General features: G+C 33.3%; 5 protein-coding genes across 9 annotated transcripts; 1 reads left to right on the top strand and 4 right to left on the bottom strand.

Moving 5' to 3' along the window:
* Nucleotides 1–186: 186 nt before the first annotated feature.
* On the bottom strand, nucleotides 187–2,411 carry LOC127067885 (eukaryotic translation initiation factor 5). Its single transcript, XM_051003282.1, has 3 exons — nucleotides 1,371–2,411; nucleotides 880–1,065; nucleotides 187–804 (listed from the first exon to the last, which is right to left on the bottom strand). Exons 1-3 carry the CDS (start codon nucleotides 2,409–2,411, stop codon nucleotides 685–687), a joined length of 1,347 nt encoding a protein of 448 aa, XP_050859239.1. The 3' UTR covers nucleotides 187–684.
* A 281-nt stretch (nucleotides 2,412–2,692) lies between these two features.
* On the bottom strand, nucleotides 2,693–14,359 carry LOC127067893 (uncharacterized). Of its 3 annotated transcripts, none has more exons than XM_051003293.1 (4): nucleotides 14,232–14,359; nucleotides 13,626–13,949; nucleotides 2,972–3,296; nucleotides 2,693–2,841 (listed from the first exon to the last, which is right to left on the bottom strand). In XM_051003293.1, the coding sequence occupies exons 2-4, from the start codon at nucleotides 13,645–13,647 to the stop codon at nucleotides 2,802–2,804; spliced, it is 387 nt and encodes a 128-aa protein (XP_050859250.1). In that variant the 5' UTR covers nucleotides 13,648–13,949; nucleotides 14,232–14,359; the 3' UTR covers nucleotides 2,693–2,801. The 3 variants fall into 3 exon arrangements, with proteins under 3 accessions (XP_050859250.1, XP_050859251.1, XP_050859249.1); XM_051003294.1 differs by adding an exon at nucleotides 5,252–5,365 and having other exon boundaries at nucleotides 13,626–14,345; XM_051003292.1 differs by having other exon boundaries at nucleotides 13,626–14,331.
* Nucleotides 14,360–14,732: 373 nt separating this feature from the next.
* LOC127067886 (cytoplasmic 60S subunit biogenesis factor ZNF622) lies at nucleotides 14,733–16,985 on the top strand. 2 transcript variants are annotated; one of them, XM_051003283.1, is made up of 3 exons: nucleotides 14,733–15,343; nucleotides 15,566–16,268; nucleotides 16,349–16,985. In XM_051003283.1, the coding sequence occupies exons 1-3, from the start codon at nucleotides 15,302–15,304 to the stop codon at nucleotides 16,825–16,827; spliced, it is 1,224 nt and encodes a 407-aa protein (XP_050859240.1). In that variant the 5' UTR covers nucleotides 14,733–15,301; the 3' UTR covers nucleotides 16,828–16,985. The 2 variants fall into 2 exon arrangements, with proteins under 2 accessions (XP_050859240.1, XP_050859241.1); XM_051003284.1 differs by having other exon boundaries at nucleotides 14,738–15,281.
* A 79-nt stretch (nucleotides 16,986–17,064) lies between these two features.
* LOC127067888 (arylalkylamine N-acetyltransferase 1-like) lies at nucleotides 17,065–19,375 on the bottom strand. Of its 2 annotated transcripts, XR_007782779.1 has the most exons (4): nucleotides 19,031–19,327; nucleotides 18,527–18,796; nucleotides 18,118–18,205; nucleotides 17,895–18,042 (listed from the first exon to the last, which is right to left on the bottom strand). XR_007782779.1 is itself a non-coding variant. In XM_051003287.1 (3 exons), the coding sequence occupies exons 1-3, from the start codon at nucleotides 19,358–19,360 to the stop codon at nucleotides 17,884–17,886; spliced, it is 759 nt and encodes a 252-aa protein (XP_050859244.1). In that variant the 5' UTR covers nucleotides 19,361–19,375; the 3' UTR covers nucleotides 17,065–17,883. The 2 variants fall into 2 exon arrangements, 1 of the variants encoding a protein (XP_050859244.1); XM_051003287.1 differs by lacking the exon at nucleotides 18,118–18,205 and having other exon boundaries at nucleotides 17,065–18,042; nucleotides 19,031–19,375.
* A 384-nt stretch (nucleotides 19,376–19,759) lies between these two features.
* On the bottom strand, nucleotides 19,760–21,893 carry LOC127067889 (V-type proton ATPase subunit D). The gene is made up of 4 exons (XM_051003288.1): nucleotides 21,643–21,893; nucleotides 21,129–21,246; nucleotides 20,512–20,997; nucleotides 19,760–20,431 (listed from the first exon to the last, which is right to left on the bottom strand). The coding sequence occupies exons 1-4, from the start codon at nucleotides 21,681–21,683 to the stop codon at nucleotides 20,339–20,341; spliced, it is 738 nt and encodes a 245-aa protein (XP_050859245.1). The 5' UTR covers nucleotides 21,684–21,893; the 3' UTR covers nucleotides 19,760–20,338.
* Between the last annotated feature and the right edge of the window lie 240 nt (nucleotides 21,894–22,133).

Here is a 22,133-nt window from a genome sequence, read left to right on the forward strand (position 1 = left end):
AGATACGTACTTATTATCAAATGCAAGGGTTAATCAAGTTTTAAGGTGAAAGCGGTTCGACCGAGATAAATTGACTTTGTTTTATAAAATTATATTTATAACAATTAATACACGTTATTATAGACATCGCAACACACAAGCGGGGACGTGGAATATTATTAAAATGAAATAATTGAAGAAAGGTGATTGCAATAAACGATATTTATTTGAATAATTATTATCAGAATAGTAAATCGATACAATAGAGAACGCTTTTAGCAGGCCAACTTTTTTTTCTTCTTTTTTTTTCTTTTTTTCTTTTTTTTCAATAATGATTAAAAACTATAAATGTTTCCATTCTGAAAGTGATGCATATATTAAATTGTAAGAGCATCTCACCGATCTCGTGGAATAATAATTAGACGTAATGACATAGTAATCAGTATAATCAAATGATTAAAAAAAAAAACAAAAAATATTACTGTTATACAGATAAATGTTAAACTTTAAAATAGATAAAATTTCTTTAGATATAATGGCATTGTAACTGCTTCTGTTTGGCCTAAATTAAGAAAATTCTATACAGGATCTGACATTGCATTGAATCGCGACTCTTTGTATCCTACAGAAAATGATTATTCATATCAGACATATACTCTTTTTTTTTCACACTCTCATGTCCGACAACAAAGCATATTTTCCTTTTTAAATGGCATCGATATCGAAATCACCCTCTTCGTCAGAATCATTTTCAACAGGCTTCGTTGAAGCAGGTGGTGATTGCTGCGGTTTAAATGACTGTTTTGCACGATCATCGTATTCAATCTGCAAAATAAACAAATCTTTCGTAATCGAAGTAAACTTACAAAGAAAACATACATCGTTATCAATATCACCCACTTCTAAATCGTCATCTTCCTCATCAGATTCTGATTCCTCTTCTTCCGCTTCTTTTAACCACGTTAAAAACGGAGCTGCTTTATCGTGTATTTCTTGAGATAAGTCTTTCGACACATATTTTTTGCTAACTTTGCTTGACCACTCCAACAAGGCTTTCTCTTCTAATATATCGGCGTCATAGAAAAGCTAACGAAACAAATGATAAAACTGTATTAACCGTTTGCACTATGACATAACTATTTTACATGATAACACAAATTTTTCTCTAGACCTATCTCGAGTCACTTTTGATCCGACATCTTCATTTAAGTGGATAAAACAAATCAAAAAAAGGAAACAAGGAAAAAGGATTTTCAAAGTGTACAATGCACATACGTGAGATCAAAACAAAAAAGAAAGCAAACAAAAAAAAAAGTATCGTGCAGAGTCGTCGATAGAATTAAATACATGGTTTTTGAAAGGAACGTTAATTAATATAAATCAAATAATACCTTCAGAATACCAGGAACTTTTGGCATCAGAGCATCTTTGTGCAGAGCTATCACTTGCTCGATTCCTCTGATCAAATACTTCTGCGCTTTGATATCATCATGGGTAAAACGAAGTAGCAACACACGGTACTTTTTGGCCTGAGAAGCGATCGACTGATCGAAAAGTAATTCTGCCAGGATTAAAGGTGCTTTCGTTTTGATCTCTAAGCGTTCAGCTTCTGTAATTAATTCTTTATGGTTGTCCAATTGTCCAGCATCACGACGACATTTAACTAGTTTGTAAAACATATCCATTCTTTCTTTTTCAGTCTTATCAAGATCGTCGCTAATCGTCATGCCCTTTGCCCCGTCGGTCAAATCTTGAAGACGAGCTCTAACCGCTTCCTCCGATACGTCAACGGCCCACTTGTCATCGTCTTGTTCATTATCAGCGATCTTTTCCGGAACCTCGACCACGATGTCCGCAGAATTGGTTTCGTTTTCCGGAGATCCCGAGCGATCACCATTGGTCGTAGCAGTGGTTTCGCCGTTGGTACGTTTCGAACGTTTCCCACGTTTTCCTTCGGTGAGCGAGCTGCCTTGTACCGCGGGATTCAAACTGGGCGGATTTTTCAAGATGTAAGTGTTAAGTTTATGATTGCTCTCGAGTAAGCCGTGATGACCGCAAGCTTTGCATCTTTGCGAGATGGTTCCCTTCTTGGAACTGACCATCAGTTCGGTTTCCGGATTGTCGCAAGCTGGACAAAGTACGTATTTTCTGATAAATCCATCTAACAGATCTTGCAGTTTGGTAGCATCGTGGGAGCCGTTTACTATGAATCTTTCATTTTTAAAATCGAATTGAGTTTGCGCGCCAAGTTCGCATCCAAAGTATTTGGTCGGATAAGTAGCGGGTCTTCCAATAGCTTTGGCAACGTCAACCATGTTGACCACGACGGTTTTTATGCCATTACCTTTACCCTCGACTTTGGCTTGAATCCGTGGCATTTTGTAACGATAGAACGCATCACTAACGTTACGGTTAACGTTAACGCTCCCCATTCTGATAGATGTTTTGTTTTCCTGCGCAGTAAAAGCTTCAGAAGCCTCCCCAGTGGAAGTAACCTCCTATGAGCCGTCGTTGTGAATACCTTACGGTGAATCGTGATAAAAGCTTGATCTACGAAGCTTGATCGTTCGAACGGCCCGTTTTAGAATCGCTCTCGGATGGATTATCTTTAATCTTTTAGCCCTTCCCTCCAAGTTCAAGTGGGTAACGTCTTCGTCCTTGTTCTTCTAGATCTCCTCCTTCTCACGTTTCCCAGCGGCAGTTTGATTGCTGTGTAGCGACGTTGCCAAGCAATTGCTACCCGATGGTAGCTCGTAACGTGTCGAGTCAGGGTGGTTTTCGTTGTCCGCGGTAAGGTATGCCGCTCTACCCGCTGACGATAGTCACGTTTCTCTGAACGGTTGTAACTTCCGATGCCTATTACTGTCGAATTAAAACCAATGTCACGATGTGATACTTATATTTATACCAAAACGAAAGCTTACAAATTTTATTCCCTCTTTCTCTTTCTCCTCCCTCCCCCTCCTCCTCCTCTCTTTATCTCTCTACAAACCTGGAAAATTTTGAGGTCCTGTGTTTAGGCAGGACCAGATGATTTAAAAATCGATGGGTGGTATCTTGATGCGGATTTTGCCTCGGTTTGATGGGCAGAGGGGGATATTCTTCAATGATCATACACGCTGCCTGTCCGTTTCTCGTGCCTTTAAGAATCCCTGGGAACCAGGTTGGTGCGATCGATTCACCGCTTGATCCTACCAAAGGATTGCACCGAACGAACGAGATGGTGCTGCCGTTTGTAAACCGTTTGGACGATGTCCTACTACCGCCGCCTTTCCTGTACACCGATCCTTTCTCTCTGGATGATATCCTGGATGTTTCTGTAAACAAAAAAAAAAGAGAGACAAAAAATTAACGAACGAGCAGCCTTTAAACGAACGATGATCAATCGTCGCGTATTCTTTCCCTTTGATAACGTTAAAATACGTTTCTTTTATTCCATACTCTTAGATACAGGGTAAAAGAAAATGGAAAAAGTCGATAACAAAATACCTAGCTTTCTAATCAGTTCTTCTCAAAGGAGAAACGAACCAAAGTGTCGCATCATTCAATGACATATCAGACCGTTTTATGAATACCCAAACAGGATTTTTCTATTTTACTTAAACAAGCGTATTAATGAAGTATAAACGGAAGTGTGTCGAGCAGCTTTTTTTCTTTTCGATAGTATCCTTTGTCCATTCGTCTCGATGACTTGTAAATGAGGGTCTGCTAAAAGTTCTCGGGCAATGAAACATCGGTTAAGATTTTCATGATTCATTCATTTTTTTTTTCTTCTTTTCTTTAGTCTTCACGGATATGTTCGTTTCGGATTTTGGGACAATAAGTAATCACTGTTTGACTCATTTATCAATCGACTCATTAACGATTATCTGAATGATTTCCAAGAAACGCAGGCCATGCCAGGATCATCATAGCAAAGATCAAACACGGACACGTCCGTTAATGAAATTCGTTGATTACCGGAGAAAGGTTCGAAGGAGACGGATGAGAAATACGTGATAAACTGAACTTCATGTTTATTAGGAAAGAAGAACAAATGAAACCATAACAGACGAATGTAATTTCCTCGTAGTCAATGATCGAAAGATTTATCTTGTTCTTAAAGGATCGTTCATACGTATACGCGTATCGATAGTATATATTTATGTATATGTATATTTCGGGTATTTTGGATTTTTCCATTAACTCGATGTTCTTAAATGTATACTAAATGAATAAATTTTATCGACTCGTATAGAGTATTCGACATAATTTCTTAATAATAATTATCATTTTAATAATAGTAATAATAATAATAATAATAATAGGAATAATAATAGAAGTTTAAATGTAATTTTATCATCTCGAATGTAATAAATTGAAACATCAAACAATAGCACTTACAACTTCTCAGACAGGTCTCTCGTGTAAACGTGACAAGGACAATAGTCGGAGGAGTCGCTATTTTATATCGATCGATCATATGCAATTACGACGTTCTCGACGTTAATCAAATGAACGATAAATTCGTTATTTTCATTAAAGGAGATATTATTTGTTAATTAAATAATACAAAAGATTTTAAAGCGTGCCCTATTACACATACATACATACATACATACATACATACATACATACATACATACATACATACATACATACATACATACATACATCATACATACATCATACATACATCATACATACATACATACATACACACGTATATACATACATATATATATATACGCATAAAAAAAAAGAAAAAAGAAACAAAATACATAAGAACGAAGATAAGTATTTGATTTGTTCTAAGACGAAAGAAAAAGAAGATATCATTTTATTGAATATTTGCTATTCCATATTATATCTACTATGATATCCATGTTATCGAAATACGGAAGAGAGTTTATATCGACGTGTTATTCCTTAGATCGATATCGTAGATACGATATAATCGCCTGTCGTCTGAGAAATCATCACAGGGATGCTGTGAACATCAATCGGTCCTTTCCAAGCAAGATCCTTTGAAATTTTTGGATAACAAAATTCAACGACAGGTCAAGTAAATATGTATGTACTCTGAAGAAGAAGAAGAAGAAAAAGAAGAAGAAAGAAGAGAAAGAGGAAGAGGGTGAGGATGGTTGCTTCGATCGAAGAACGATACATATACATGAAAATACAGAGAGAAAGAGAAAAAAAAAAGAAATAGCAAAGTAGGAGGCATGAGAAACGACAGTGAGTGCTATGTTATTGGGGTCGACGATGGTGGATTCGAGATCGAAGAAGTTACCTGCTCGGTATAGACGCATAAGTCGTGATTTGCGACAGTTGCTGTTGCTGCCGTTGGTGAGGATGCGATCTTTCTCGCTGCTGGACCCGGCCCGACGTTGAACCAACGATTAGGCTATTTGCGTTTTCCAAACGCGAAAATAGGATTCACGGAGTGGATCAGAATAAAAAAAGATTGAGAAAGATAGTAAGAGAGAGAAATAGGAAGAGTAACATAAAAGAGAGAGAGAGAGAGAGAGAGAGGGAGAGAGAGAGAGAGAGAGAAAGAAAGAGAGAAAGAGAGAAAAAGAGAAAGAAGAGAAATAGAAAGAGAGAGATAAATAGAGAGATGAGAGAAAGAGAGAGAGAAAGAGAGAGAGAGAGAGCGAGAAAGCAAGCTCAGCTCTCAATAGAGAGATACAGAGAGAGAGAGAGAGAGAGAGAGAGAGAAATAATTAGAGAAAGGACGTCTCTCGTCTTTTTTCGTAGACAATCGTCGACGTTCCAACTTCGAGAAAGAAGTTGTCAATGTGCTGGCGATGGAGCCTGCTGCTAAATCTCTTCTCAATACACTCGCACACGCACATACACACACCGTACGTGCGGAGGATACAACCCCGTATTATAATCGTTTCGTCTACGTTGATTCTGTTACTGCCGTTGCTGTTGTTCTCTTGCTGCTGCTATTTCTCCTGCCGCTGCCGCTGCTGCTATTGCTGTTGCTGGTACTGGTACTGGTACTGGTACTGGTACTTGTGCTGGTGCTGCTGGTGGCGGTACTGCTACTTGCTCGTCTAACTCTCTAGCTTGCTCTAGCTCCTCACTGTAACTCGAGTCACCGTTGTCGTGCGTACTCGTGGCTCTCTCGGCTCCCGGATCGGCCTACCTTGCGGCTCGGCTCCGATGGCCGCGCAGGCGTCCTCGATGCGGGAAAACGGAGCATATTGATCGAGCACCGCGACGACCGATCGGCCAACGCCGTCCTCATACACATACACACGCATATTCTCTTTTTCTCTGTCTCTCTTTCTCTCTCTTTTTTTCTATGCTCGAACGTAGAGAAACAGAGAATTGTTGAGAGGAAGATGTATATCGGATTGACTTTTCCTAACGAAAGATCGGTCAACCTTCGGGCAAGGTCGTTCTCTTGAAGATCTTCTCATAAAGTATGCCTCAAGTATACTTTCATATACTCTTCGTGAGAATGAGAGAAAGAAAGAGAGAGAGAAATAGAAGAACGTTGATCGTTTCTCATTGTCAAGTATCAAAAACTCGGGTATTGATCTCTACGTAATAGGAATTCGAAGAATGTATACTAAACTATAGTGAGAAAAAGAGAGAAAAAAAATAGTTATGTCGGCCACGAGAATGGGGTTGTTAGCATCCGCTGAGGTTAAGTGTCCACGATCGATGTCGTTAGCAACGCATGGATGATGGCACTTATTTACTCTTCTTTTTAGTCGATTTTGAAAGAAGAATTCTCTTCGAAATTTCTCTCTCTCTCTCTCTCTCTCTCTTTCTGTGTGATGAAATAGGTAATTTTTTTTTATCTTTTATATGACGTTACATGGTGGGTCATTGTTTTTATTATATCTAATCATACGCTTCTAATCATAGAAAAACAAAGTGGAGATTTTAATCTCTAAGTATACTAGACACGAATTTCCTGATGATGAAAATAGATCACTTGTATATAATTATCTCTTGGGATAATTGCTTGATATTTCTATGTTAGAGAGAGAGGCTTTGAGGGTAAAATAATAACAAGTTTATTCGAGTGGGTGGAACTTTATCATCCAGGCATTTAAATCACTCTTGGTTGATGATAACGTTATCACGTGTCGAACTTAAGTATAAATTGAAATCGAATCGAACAATGTTAATTATAACTTTCTCCCTAACGAACTACTATTGTTACTTGCGCCGCGAATGAATTTTCATTTTGTTTATTAACAAATAGAAATACTTTTACGCACATACATGAAATATGTAGATATATATAGTTCGTTCGAATTTATCATTTGTATATTTTACAAAGGCGATGCAAATGTTATTCTTATCTGTAGCGTTACGCTTAACGCTATAATATAATTCTCATGTGCCCCTGGCTGTTTCAGTACGATAGAGGAGGAACCGGAACGGATGCAGCAAAGTTCAAGGTAAACGCAGGTGCGCAAGACGATTATGCTCAAAGCTATGTACCACCGTTCGATATTGTGCACCAGTCCCATTGTACGTACAATGTATGCAACAACGATTTTAAGACATTTTTTTCCATCTTTGCAATAAGTAAATATCTTTATATGTATATGTGTATGTAAAATATAAAAGGTTAACCGATAAGTATTATCGGGATTTTTTAAATATTTAGATAAGTTTATATTTAGATAAAATTTGGATATTACTAATTGGCCAGTCTTATTATTTATTATTGTCGTTATACTAGTGTTATTTATTTAGATATAAATTATTGAAATTTTCGAAATGACTAATTGTCCAATATTCAATAATTTATTATTGCCGTTATATTAATATTATTTATTTAGGCGTTGTCACTGTTTTATTTAAACGTAAAATACTACAACTCTTGATATTACTTATTGGTCCAATAATTTACTTTCTTCTCGTTTTATATATACTATAATAGAAGATCTTATTTATATGATTTTTATGCTGAAAAATATTATGGATTTTTCTTAAAAACGAAGATTGAAAATAATTAACACGTTTCTTTGTAACTCAACTTTCGATTTCTAAAAGATCCGCATGAGAATGAGAAATAAAAATTTATCGCTAGAAATCTGATATAGATGTATGCATTTCGTACTCGTTTGGATTCTTCACTATGTACGTTTATTTACTGATAAATCTAAGATAAATGTACAATGAAACTTGTTCGCAACGATATTCGAAAGGCTGACATACTTGCGCGCATAAGGTTTGCAATGAATTCGGAGAAAGTAACCTCGCAAGTCGTATAAGATCATGTATTCTTTTCCTTCTTTTTTTTATATAACAACACCACGTTGTTTATAAAAGAAAAAAAAAAGGAAAGACCAAGATTTTATAGGTCATCATATTATTTTTCTCTTTTTTAACGTCGATCATAAATTTGAATTCGTTAGCTGCTCGAAAAATCAATAAAACATACACACACACATACAAAATTACTTGTTGAATATTCATTTATCAAATGTCGAATTAATAACTCGTGTAAATAAACGGAAAATAACGACCTTTTTGCCTCTTTGTAATGAAAAATAAATAAATAAATAAATAAAAATAAAAAAGATCTATAAAAAATATATATCGATTGGTCTTTTTTTTTTGTTTATAAATTGAGATAATATACTTCCGTTCGAACTTGAAAAAACTTACAAATGTAAGTACGTATATTGTTGCATCAGCTGTTCAAGCTGATTTTTTTCTCCGTGTATGAATGTACATGCGACATTCGATCGACGAACGTGTATTTATCTTTCTGCTCGAAGGAATTGATACGACGTTAAACCCTCTCTCCGTTATTATAGGAACAAAATTTATGCAACGATATACTAATTATTCTACCGATAGTTAGAAACGTTTATTTCTTTAGCTGTGTACGCGTGGACGATCGGACTTTTAAAAACAAACTTCTTCGATCTACATCATTTTCTTGATTAAAGATTGAAATATATTCAGGATATCTAATATTTGATCGTTTGTACGAAGGTATACGTCGCTTATTTAACAATAACAGCATTAGTACAACGCAGTATAGTTTTACAAAACTTCCTGTATAACTCTGTCATCATTGACCGACGATGTTAACTCTATCGAAATGTTAGTACGAGACAATGTAATTATTCGCAATTACTCATTACTTTAAACACAAGAATTATTTCGTATAAGTATATATATTCATTCGTATAAATATGCATGTATACATATATCAATGTTTAGACATACAAACAACCTAGTCGAAAAATTTATCTTTAATGTATTTAGTTTTTAACATATTTTCGACAAAAATCTAAACGGAAAATTTGTTTTCGCTGATATTCAAGAGACTTTGAAACCTCTCTCTCTCTTTTTCCCCCTCTTTCTCACTCCCTCTCCCTCTCCTTCCTTCTACTTTTCTCTCTCTCTTCCTCTTCTCCTTCTTATTTTCATCAGTGAACTTAACCCGAAACTCGATATCAATTAATTTACATGCTTATATTATATAATATACCAAATTGATCGTATTCTCTCATAAAAGATATTTTATATAAAAACAACGTTTCGTTTCATAGTCGAAGTAACGAAGTTTGTTCATAGTTCTATGTTCGTAATGAAACTTTATTTCTTTATTTTCTTTTTTCTTTTGTAAAGTTTCTACTTCGAAATTCTCTTTTGAGAACCACTGCCGTATCGATCGAAGAGTATTATTTTGCATCGCTATCAACAGTCTCTGCGCATACTTAAGGGTCAAAGCAGGCCATCTTATGTTACAGATAATGAAAAGAGAAAAGAACAAGAGAAAAAGAAAAAGAGAGGGGGAAAGAAAAAGGAAGAGAAAAAAAAAGAAATAATCCGAGTCAGGGAGTGAAAGCTCATACATATATAGCTCTTTCGTCAGCTCGTTCTAGTCTTTTATCGTATTAGGGACGTTACATGGTTCGATTGAGTTTTAGATATGTCGAGATTTCCCCTTTCTAAGGGAATCGTAATAAAAGGCAATTTTTTGTTTGATTGTAAATTGGATTAATTGTAATAAAGTTTTTCGATGATTAGACACACATATACAGTCGTATTATCCTATTTAAATCGTTAAAGAGATTAACGTTAATATGGAATTTACATTGACAATATATATATATATATATTTACATTTAACTACTGTTAACAATTTAAAAATCTTTCCTGTTAACTGACCTTCCAATATTTGACTCACCTAACATTGAAGTTGTTGTTATATTTAGATCTTTTTTATCTCGAACTACTGTTAACAATTTATAGATTTTTCATGTTATTTGACCTTCCATTATTTGAATTGCACAATGCTGAAGTTCCTATTGTCCTTTTACTGATAATTTATTACAATATATTTATAGATGTCGATAATTTAAATATTTATATATAGATAAGTTTTAACGTACAAAGTATTGAAAATTCAATAGAAAAAAGAAAGAAAAATATATATATGATATCAAAATAATCGCGATATAATAAGAAAGATTCCAATTTGAATTTTGAACGATATTTATATTTATATTGGATTGATTAAAATAGGATACCCTATTAAAACATTCTCCTCATCCTTTGGTATAGCGTTATTATAGCATAAGCGCAGTTCCAGAAATAAGTACCATTACTCATATGCATAACTCTATTTTCTCTTCTCTGTAACCACAAGCACATCGAATATAGGGATGCTCACCTAATATAAGTGTATTTGCATTGGAACGATATAACGAGAAAGGTTCGCCAGCCAAACTTTCCAATTCGACTGTTTTCATATTTCTATACATGACTTTGTAACGTGCTCTTGCCGTATTCGTGTGGATTCATAAAATCGTTTCGAAATTATTATACGTACGAACATGCAGAAATATTTCCTTTCTAATTTTCTTCAAGCGAATTTCATTGTACTCGCATCCCTATGTATTTAATAATGTATATGTGTATGATGTACGTACTTGAATATCGAAAGTGAGTCTATATATTCTCGAATAAATAACTCTCTAGTTATCTAATTGTAAGGTTAAAAAAATTCTAACCTTATCGAAAACGCGTAAATTTAACGTTTGCATATATATATATATATATATATATATATATATATATATATAATACATATACATAATATATATATATATAAATATATCTCCCTACGTATCTAATAATATATATGTATGACGTACATACTGGAATATCGAAAGTGAGTCTATATATTCTCAGATAAATAACTACCTCTAGTTATCTAATTGTAAGGTTAAAAAAATTCTAACCTTATCGAAAATGCGTAAATTTAATGTTTGCATATATATATATATATGTATGTATGTATGTATGTATGTATGTATGTATATGTGAACAATAAGATTAGATAAGATATTGCAATGTATTTAAAAATGTTAAATTATGTTTCACCGTTAACTTATATTGGAATTATACGATATGGAGAAATTATTACTCGAAGAGTAAACGAATACAACAGACTCGATATCTTTGCAAATAACTTCGTACATAATATTTATACGATGTCGATCGAACGAAAACGAGTTGTGTCGAAATAAGTCAAAAACGATCTGCGAATAAATTCGGATTATTTTAATGAAATCTGAAGAGATCATAGCAGGTATTCGAGAGACAACAAATGCTTTAATACGTTTATATTTTCGAATTTCAATTGAAATCGTTTAGAAATGATCTAACCTATTTACCGATAGAACGGTATCAATAAAAATCGAAAATTGAATATTTATTAACATCGTCATTTTTTTATTGATAATATATACAAAAGGAGAACAAAAAAAAAAGGAAAACGAAAAAAATGTAATTACGTGAGACCTTGAATCAATGATAATCAAACGCAAATACACCTATTTATACAAAAATCGTATACAACGTTCTCGAATTTAAATCGAAATAATTTAATGTGACCTAATATATTTACCGATAGAGCTACGTCGATGATTTCCCAAAATGAACAATTTTATTAACAATGCTTTTGTCTTATCGATTACATATCTAAAATGTGATTATTATCCATTAAATGATCAGGCTTCGAAACGATAATAATTACTAATAAATATCAAATTAACTGAATATACTGACAAAATGACCTTCATTCTGTAAATATTTTTTTTCACTATACCGTTAGGAAAATTAACAAAAAAAAAAAAAAATAATACAGTGTAATCTAAGATAGTACATACGTAAATACTTACATATAACGTCGATAAAAATAGTGAAAATTCAATGACATGCTTTCTAAGCCTTTCACGAGAATGAATTTAAAATAGTAGAATTTTTCATTTCAGCCAATAATGGCGATCGCCGTTCACGTTACGCATTTGGTTTTCATTGTTTCCATGACAAAGAGTGACGAAGCAATTCCTTTGGTCATACAAACTGCTAACTATGATCGTGTTCGTGATCGTGATTCGATGTCTTCCTCTCATCATCGTATCGTATCACGTTCGATAATAATCGTCGTCTAGACTTTTGATTGGTATACAATCGATTTCTATAATTCGATACTTTCTAACCTCTACTAGCGATTGAAACTATACTGTATATAAAAAAAATAATAAAGAGAGAGAGGGAGAGAGAGAGGGAGAGAGAGAGAGAGAGAGAGAGAGAGAGAGAGAGAGAGAGAGAGAGAGAAGAAAACGATAAAGACATATAGGATCGTTGTATATCGTAAATATATTTTTTGTAAAAAAAAACCTCTTCTATTTAATCAAAATTATTTACCCTCTTTCATTGTGTTTTAAATAATAGTATTAACATTGATTTCAAACACGATACTGTATATTCGTATATAGCAAACGAAAACAACTTAACACGATGATAACGTTATCAAGATAATATTCGTGATTTTTATTATAACGGAATAATCGTTGATAAAAACACGTGGTTATAAAAGCACGAGGCGAATGTTTCTGGTTTCAAGAAATAAATACATACATACATACATACATACATACATACATACATACATACATGTGTATACTACGAGCAATGAGAAAAATATAAAGGTGTTACGTCAAAAGTCGAAAGCGGATCTCGTCGATATACGTAAGTAAGCGAGTACGTAAGAAAAAGACGAAGAAGATTAAAAAGAAGAAGACGAAGAAGAAGAACGAATGAGGAAGAAGAAATCTTTGGTATACGAAGAGGAGGAAGCGATTAACTAGCGCGTGCTAGAAAGAGAGATAAAGGGAAATAGAGCACGAGAATGAGCGATGATGAAAGAGTTAGGAGAGAGATAGAGAGAAAGAGACAGACAGAGAAAGAGAAAAGAGTACTTTTAAAAAGATAAAGAGTGAGAAAGCAACATCGATTTCCGCGTAAAGACGAGAGCCTCGCAAATCGGTGCACGTTCTCGTCTCCAAAATGGCTGATCGCTAAAATTAGCATTCGACGAGAGGACGTGTGTGTAAGAGAAAGAGAGAGAGAGAGAGAGAGAGAGAGAGAGAGAGAGAGAGAGAGAGAGAGAGAGAGAGAGAGAGAGAGAGAAGGTTAGAGAGCGGGAGGATTGGTGAGGGTAAAGGGGAAGACAAGTCTCGATAAGGAGAAAAACGATGTGTGTGTGTGTGTGTGTGTGTGTGCGTGCCTTTCTCCAATGATTCGCGTAAAGAAAATAACGAACGAACGAACAAATAAATAAATAGTTAAATAAATAAATAAGGAAAGAAAATCCTTACCTTGTCGTCGAAGAAAAGTCATATAAAATGGTATCGCCCTGCTGGACGGCCGCCTTCTAGCGTGAAAATATGAGTCGCAGCGACGTTGAGCGTCGAGACAGATGGATTGCCCTAACGAAGGGTACACCAGCTTCGTCGTTATGTCTCGTAGAATGCTAGTACTTCTTTCTTCCTCAACGATCACGAACCGTCGCAAGAATGTCGTCGTTCTCCTCTTTCTCAACTTCTTTTTTTCTTATATACTCTAGACGAGCACTCGTCGCTCGTATCCGATCAGGGCGTTGTTGCTTACTATCACCGTGACTCCTTTCTAGATAACTTCTCCTGCGAAAAATTTATATCGGGTTTTTATTCGCCACGAGGAACGCAAATTTTTATGCAGCTCGAATAAGTTTTGTCTCTCTCTCTCTCTCTCTCTCTCTCTATCTATCTATCTATCTCTTTCTTTCTTTCGACGGATGGTAACCTCTTCGTAATTCTCTAACGCTTATAAACACGTTGAGATTCACGCTATCTTCTTTCTGTATCTATTATATTATATATCGTGTTCCTTCTCTTGTATCTTGCTTTACAACGTGTTCCTTTGAAAAAAACGCTCCGACTTACTAGACGACTACTGCCTGAATACAACTGCGAGCTTCGAGCAACGCCAGGACCGTCATTCGACCCTTGACACCCCCTGGCGATATACCACTTAACTCTTCTTTCCTCGCTATACCTCCCACACCCACTCAACACCCGCCATGCTTGCTTACATCGCTTCGTCATTGGTCTTCTCCTTCTAGTTTCTTCTAGTTCTTTTTTAACATTGGCATTTCGGATTGATCCGATTCTTCGATTATTTTCTCTCTCTCTCTCTCTCTCTCTCTCTCTCTCTCTGTCTCTCTCTCTCTTTTCTTTTTATCCAATAGGATTTAAGAAAAACTCTTGTAATTTCGGTCTCTCCTTATCCGGTCTCGTAACTTTATATGTTTCTTTTTATTTTTCTTTTCTTTTTTCTTTTTTCTTTTTTTTTGTATTTCTTTCGCAATTGCATCGATTCATCGTTACTTTTTTCGCAGTATCGTGTTTTCATTTCTTTTTTTTTTTTTTGCTTTTTTATTCTCTTTGAAATTTCATCATTTTTCATAACCTTTTCATCGTAATTGTCTCTTAAAATAGAAAGAAGAATATTATGACAGATTCAATAAGATTCTTTAATACGGATAAAAGGATGCATGATATCGCGCAAAAGAATCTTTCAAAATTGTTCTTTAAGATTTTGAATCACTAAACGCTCGCGAGTTGTTGTAATTAAGAAAATTTTTTATGTAAATTTTTGTAAACATATTGTGTGTTGGACAGCTTTAAAATTTGACTTGTTACGCCCCTGATTATTGATATAGAAATACATATATATAATAGAATATATATATTGTGGTGTATATACAATGATATCCTTCTGCGTCTTTCGTCCAATTTCGTCTACGCATATTCCAATCGACGTTCGTCGTGAGAACGTTATACTTGCATAAGAGTTGAAATTTATAAGTAATTTCTTTTTTATATTGTCAATGCAGCGTAGAATATAATTAAGAAGGGAAGTGAAAAAAAGATTCGCATATTATTCTATCTAACTTCAGTGTTAATTGATAAGCAACTACTACGTACGTGACGGTAATTATACATATTTTCGTATGATTGTGAAATATCTTGAAATATTATCTCTCACAGAAAAGGTTAGTGTTTGTAATGTTCAATAGCCTTATGCAGATACGTATAAAAAATTTCGATTCTCTAATGTTTCTTTTTCTGTGCCATTTTCTATAAGATATTTAAAAAAAAATAATTGCGAAGAAATTATAATCTTTTTTGTAATATTGGAGTTATATTTTAACGTTAGATTCTAGATTATAATTTATTTGTAACAGTTTTTAATTTATATTGTTATGTATATATAGGAAATAGAAACCATGACTTCGCCATTTACGTGTATAACCTGCCGTGTGGCGTTTAAGGATCTCGAGATACAGAGACAACATTATAAATCCGACTGGCATAGATATAATTTAAAAAGAAAAGTGGCAGATCTGCCTCCTGTTACGGTAGAAGATTTTCAAAAGAGGGTTATTGCCCAACGTAATCAAAATGATAAGTCGTTAGAAGAAAATATGTATTGTGGAGTGTGTGGTAAAACATTCAGTACTAAAAATCAATATGTAAATCATTTATCGTCTAAGAAGCATAGAGAGAAATTATTGAAATTAGATATATCTCACTCTGGTTCCGAAGATGAAAGTACGGTAGATGACTCAGCTTTGTCAGCTTCTGTAATATCTTCTATCTCAAATGCTACAACTGTTAAAACAGCTGATATTGGTAGTCATAGTGAAAGAACTATAGATGATATGGATATTGATTCTGATGTTGAATCTGTAGATTCTGATGAATGGATTGAAGATACAGATAATCCTATCAAGAATAATAATTGCTTGTTTTGTAAACATCACAGTCGATCCATAGTACAAAATTTGAGACACATGACAATGGCACATTCCTTTTTCATACCTGATCCGGAATATTGTATAGATATCAAAGGTTTGCTTACTTATTTAGGAGAAAAAATATATGCTAACTACACATGCATTTGGTGTAACGATTCTGGTAAGTGTATCTATTCGTATGGTAATTATAAAATTTATTTTATTTGATTAAGTAGTAAAATAAATATTATGTTTAAACAGGGAAAGCATTTCAAAGTGTCGAATCAGTCAAGGCACATATGATCGACAAAGGTCATTGTAAAATGTTGCACGAGGGCGATGCACTTGTAGAGTATGCACAGTTTTACGACTACTCCTCTAGTTATCCTGATGTAGAGACATCAGATCCAGATGCAGAAGTTGAAATACCCGAACTAGATGATACCGATTACCAACTAGTTTTACCATCTGGTAATGTGATTGGCCATCGGTCTTTAATGAGATATTACAAGCAGAGTTTAAATCCAAATAGGACTGTTGCTATGTCTAAAAATGATAAGCTACGTAATGTAATATCGCAATATAAAGCTTTAGGATGGACCGATACAAAGAAGGAAATAGCTATTAAAAAAGCTAGAGATATTAAATTTATGCAAAAAATACAAGCTAAATATACTTTAAAATTAAGTTTGAAAGCAAACAAGTTGCAACAGCACTTTAGACCACAAGTTAATTTTTAAATGTGGCTCAAAATAAGTCTATTATTCGATTATATGATTTATGGCTATGTAAATGGAATATGTATTATTGTATATCTAGCTATATGCTTCATTAACTGTAATTAATTTACATTTTGTAAAAATGTAATTATTATTTAAATTAAAACGAACATCATAACTTTTAGTTTTTTGCTTAAAGCCACCCATAATTATGTAGAATGGAATGGAAAATTTATTCTAAGGATACATCATGCGATATAAATTATTATAAACTTTATTTGGCGGATATTCTTACAAAATAACGTATATATTTCTCATAACACGTGACACCGACAAAAATACCATTTTTCATAATTTGTATAATTATTTGCAAGTGGACCCGTCATATCGTAATTCGTTTTTGTATTCGTATATCTTACTGTACATTAAATTTTTCGTTTTGTTCGAGAGATAAAATGTACAGATCATGTAAACGTTCTGTGTCTCGTGCTTCACCAATGGTTGCAACGAAAACGCAAGTTTGTTTTTCGAAACGTTAAACGTTATATACTGTTTCTTTCGTTTTCGTATTAGAAAACATTAGAAAACAAATAATTTTTCATTACATGCTTATATATTATAACTTTCCATCAGACTATTGTCTTTAGTGATGTATACATCATTATGATATAATCTCTTATAATATTTAACAGATTCATATATAGATATTTTATTATATATATATGTATATATATATAGACATTTTACATACGCAACCCCTTTGTTAAGCAGAATTGGAATCAATTTTTTTAACGTTGTTCCTGAATCAACAAAATGTAAAAACGATCGTCAATAGTTGTTATTAGAATCGTTGAGTTTATAATTTTTATAACTTTGCTTGGAACACATAGACCAGGGGCAGTAACCGATTTTTTTGGATTATTGATTTATACGTTCTAAGCAAAATGCGTGTTTCAGCTTTTCCACACTTGATTACTGTATAGACATATATGCATCTTTTTACGTCACTAACAAGTATATTAAAGAACTGTTATTGTCACAACGATACATATACTTTACATAGGATAAGGTACCTATCTAATGCAACAGTTTTACCATCAGTTTTACAGCTTGATGAGGTGGAGCTGGTCTGATGTTCTCCGGAAGATCCGTATAAGGAATCTCTGCTTCGACTTGGAAGCCATGCTTTAAACAAACTTTTTGAGAATACATACCAGTTGCATCGGCTTTGAATACCTGCGAACGTAAATAGGAATATTTTGTTTGATAAAAAATTCAAATCCTCATTGAAATTTTATACAACGAGGATACCTTTCAGAAAAAGACAACAACGAGTGCATTTTGTAATTTACACCTTTGTAAATGAAAATCATCCCATGCATATTAAGTGAAGTACATGCTGAAACAAGAAAAAAAGATGCGTACTTGATAAAAAATATCGTTGTCGAGGCACACGTACAAATATGTAAGTGCTAAACGAACGTACTATAATATCGATATATTATAATCGTCCTTTTTAATTACATATAAATGACAAGTCGCGCGTCGCTTAAAATTGCACTAATAATAGTTCAATTATAAGTAAACACTTAACGACATCAAGTCATTCGTGAGTACATGCGTTTACACACAAACACTTAAAATTCATTCCATTCGACATTCATAATGCTTTATATTTTTTATATAAAACATTTCAAGTATTTATTATCTGTATCGTTACCTTGAAGCCAGCTTTCCTTGCAACTTCAAGACTATCCGACATCAAAACGTTCGCCAGACCTTTCCCGCGAAAATTCTCATCGACGCTCAAAATACGACATTCGAATAATTCCTGCACGTTGTATTTCCAAAATAAATTGACCTTCTTGTTGACTTTATAGAGTTGTCCGAAAATCTTTTTAAATTGTTCGTCATCTATCTCTTCCAGTCGTCGACTAGCTTCATCTCTCTCGTCCTCGTTCAAGACACCATTTAGAGCCATACCTGCTATCTGTTATAAAAAAAACTTTTTTCATATTTTGCTTTCAACAGTCTATATCTAAACCAAATTATTTCGAATAATTTCGCAAACGTGTTGCAAATCAATTAGGGGAGAAATATTATGTATGAAAATTTAGAAGGAGTAATTTAAAAAAAAACCGCGGGAAAGGATAGGCGCATTCGAACGAACGGAATAGAAAGATTCGCTTCGAGTGTAATCAATCGTCATAGAGAATAAACTTACAGTTCCATTTTCGGTCACTAGCATCCTGGAGTATCCCTGCTTCAAAGTCAATAGACAATGTCTCTCCAGTTCGAAATGAGATTCTCCTTTTTTGCATAATCCAACAGCATGATTCAATGGTTCATCCGCGAAGAAGTTCCATTTTAAATGATCAATAGCATCGGCGAAACGATCCTCAGGGATCTCAGCAATTGTTAAATTATCGGACATCTTTGGGCTGGGCAGAGGACAAATTTTACGCGCACTGAAAGGAATTTTCACACGCGCATCTCCGTTACTAAAGAGGGTTGTATCGTATGAGGAGAGAGAGAGAGAGAGAAAAAGGTTCATATATTGATTGACCCAGTTCAAGAAAGTTCACTTCCCTACGATTATTATTAAACAATAGCTAAGTAATGACGTCTTTATTACCAAAGGGTCAAATTTTCTACAAGGAGGAAAATCGATAATTTCCTTTTTTTTTTTTCTATTTTTTTTTCTTTTCTTTTTTTTTTTTTCTATACAGTTTAAAGGTCGTTAATTCACAGCTATCTAAAATCATGTCCATGCGCATGCTTTTCGTTTAACGATTTATTAATAAATAAATTTGTAGCCGTCTTTTTGTCGAAGATTTAATTAAGGCTAATAAGGGTGCTAAATTATATTTAGTACTCGTCGTAATTAATGGAATTTAAAGAGGTCGTGGGAGGGTCGTAAGAGTATAATGCAATAAACGTTAGCGATGGTAAATAATATTGACATGTATATTTTTTATTGATGATAAAATATTATCGAGTATTTGACGAGAAATTATCAAATCTGATTGTTCTTCTCGCCGTGAAATTATGCACAAACTACATTTATTTTTATACCTTATCAACTTTATTAACAACAACAGTATTTGGAATACTTTAAAAAAATACAGATACTAGTAGAAGCTGGCATAGCGATAGATATACAATACTAGATCTTGCTAAAATAATTTGAAATTATACAATAGTAGATTCTGTACAAGTAATTCTTTAAGAGTATAATCAAAAAATATTAATAACATTTATATCGGTCATAATACGGATTTACTCTATAAATATATTTTTAAAATATTAGCATGGGTCTATGAACAAGGAGATGGTATTGTTAATGTTTATCTTTCTCAAAGATTACATCAAATGAAATTGTGTCTCTTTAGAGTTGCAACTTATTGACCAAGAACGAACTATGAAATCGCACTTCGTGACATTTCGAAGATTTGCTTTTTCAAATATTTCTACTTATTTTCGTGGTTTATTCTTAATAATAAAATATGCACGAACGTACTCTGTACATAGTTTAAAAGAGTAAATCCTCGTCTCCTTCGTCCAACATATTCGCCGCTTCTGATTCTTTACCAGCAGCAATCATTACTGCTCTAGCTGCCTCGGACTAAAAAAAAACATTTGTTATAAAAATCATATAAATAATTTTCTTTGATGTTCTTTATATTTTGTAGAAAATTTATATACCTTCGTTTTTGCTATTTTCTTCTTATCTTGAATCTTCTTTAAACGATAGAATTCTTCTCTTTCGAGTTCATCTAATTCAGATATAATATATGCGAGAGTTCTTTCGATTCTTGGAATGATAACATGTTCAATGGCATTTACACGACGATTTGTAATTTTAATGACTTCATCTAGGGTTACAAAACTTGTTTGTAAAGATGCCAATTCTACTAATAATTTAACTGCTTTCTGATAGTTTTTCTTTAGTTTCGTTAATTGCTGTCCACCTCTAGCCAATCCAGCTAACTCATAAGTATCGCTACCGTCTTGATACGATTCAAATACTGGAAGATTAACACCAGCGACATTGTCCTTTTTTGAACGAATCTTAATTTGTGCCTTGGTGACATTTTGTAGAACAACTTGATTAAAGTCACCAGTAGCAAATTTTGCTTCGGCTAAAGAAAAGGCAGCTTCTTTCATTACTTCTCCCATAAGAGTTTTTGTCTAGAAAAAAGCAACAGGATATTACATCAAAGAATATATATTATAACTTGAAATACATATACAGTATTATTTTATATAATATGATTTTATATAATATAATACATTTATTTTATAATTTCATTTAATTTTACCTCTATAATTTTTCCTAGAATCATTCTAAAACGCATCTGCAACGCGTCAGCCTTTTTCTTGAGTAACCCATGACCTTTTGTTGCTCCTTGTAGACGTGATTTCATTAACATCTGTGCACTTGAATAGAAACAATAATGTATTTGTTAAATCAAATCGTTATTATTTTGTCAAAATCAACGAGAGAATATTGATATTAACGAATGTTTATTTCGCGACTGTCAATTGTAATATAATATATTGTGATTATTTAAAAATATTGACAGTTTTGTAAAATTACTTGTAAACAAAAGATCATCGCAAAGTTAACAGAATGGAAAATTGTTTCGTTCAAAATTTATTCTTGAAGATTGATAAGTATACTGTATTTTGAAATAGGGTTACACCCATTTTATAAGTGACAGAAAAATTTGTCGTTATAGAAAAAAATTATAACAAGTGCAATATAGAAATGACTGTTTTTAAATAGACAATTTTTCCATAATGATAATAAAATTTTTTTCACAATATACTTACCCCCGAGAGGGGAAAATTGGAAGTTTATCTTTTCCAGACATATTTTCGATTACAGTCAAGCAGACAGGAATAGGATTGATCAGCTGACAAGCGAGAACGGAAGTTCCTAGGCGTTTCAATCAAGCTATCGCGTGACTTGATTCTCTTACGTCCTAAAATTTGAATTTTATATAAAACTTACACAAACAATTTTCCAAATTAGAAATGAAGTTTATGTTAAATATGAGACATGAATTGACAATATATTTTTTTTAATAAATTTATTTTTTTGATAATGCAATTTTTTGATCCATAAGAAAACTACGATATGTCAACTGCTCTTTACTGTTATACAGCCCTGAGAATAATGCAAAATATTCATTGTGATTGGCGGACAATGAAGTTTGTGTTAACCGAAGAAAATAAAGTAATTCAAAATTAAAAGGAAAAGAAAAATAATTTTATTCAATAAATTTGAATAAAACTGTTGATATACTTCGTAATTAAATTTT

The sequence above is a fragment of the Vespula vulgaris genome, chromosome 12, assembly GCF_905475345.1.
Source record: "Vespula vulgaris chromosome 12, iyVesVulg1.1, whole genome shotgun sequence".
NCBI lineage: Eukaryota > Metazoa > Arthropoda > Insecta > Hymenoptera > Vespidae > Vespula > Vespula vulgaris.

Coding starts and splice junctions, on each gene's coding strand:
- LOC127067885 (XM_051003282.1), bottom strand. CDS start 2,411: ATGGGGAGCGTTAACGTTAACCGTAACGTTAGTGATGCGTTCTATCGT. Junction 1,066..1,370: donor AAGTTCCTGGTATTCTGAAG/GTATTATTTGAT, acceptor TTGTTTCGTTAG/CTTTTCTATGACGCCGATAT. Junction 805..879: donor AGGAAGATGACGATTTAGAA/GTGGGTGATATT, acceptor TTTATTTTGCAG/ATTGAATACGATGATCGTGC.
- LOC127067893 (XM_051003293.1), bottom strand. CDS start 13,647: ATGACTTTTCTTCGACGACAAG. Junction 3,297..13,625: donor GACTTTTCTTCGACGACAAG/GTAAGGATTTTC, acceptor TTTTGTTTACAG/AAACATCCAGGATATCATCC. Junction 2,842..2,971: donor AGGACCTCAAAATTTTCCAG/GTTTGTAGAGAG, acceptor TTAATTCGACAG/TAATAGGCATCGGAAGTTAC.
- LOC127067886 (XM_051003283.1), top strand. CDS start 15,302: ATGATTGTGAAATATCTTGAAATATTATCTCTCACAGAAAAG. Junction 15,344..15,565: donor TATTATCTCTCACAGAAAAG/GTTAGTGTTTGT, acceptor ATGTATATATAG/GAAATAGAAACCATGACTTC. Junction 16,269..16,348: donor CATTTGGTGTAACGATTCTG/GTAAGTGTATCT, acceptor ATGTTTAAACAG/GGAAAGCATTTCAAAGTGTC.
- LOC127067888 (XM_051003287.1), bottom strand. CDS start 19,360: ATGAACCTTTTTCTCTCTCTCTCTCTCTCCTCATACGATACAACCCTC. Junction 18,797..19,030: donor TAGTGACCGAAAATGGAACT/GTAAGTTTATTC, acceptor TTTTTATAACAG/ATAGCAGGTATGGCTCTAAA. Junction 18,043..18,526: donor CAAGGAAAGCTGGCTTCAAG/GTAACGATACAG, acceptor TTACGTTCGCAG/GTATTCAAAGCCGATGCAAC.
- LOC127067889 (XM_051003288.1), bottom strand. CDS start 21,683: ATGTCTGGAAAAGATAAACTTCCAATTTTCCCCTCTCGGGG. Junction 21,247..21,642: donor CCAATTTTCCCCTCTCGGGG/GTAAGTATATTG, acceptor TTTCTATTCAAG/TGCACAGATGTTAATGAAAT. Junction 20,998..21,128: donor TTCTAGGAAAAATTATAGAG/GTAAAATTAAAT, acceptor GCTTTTTTCTAG/ACAAAAACTCTTATGGGAGA.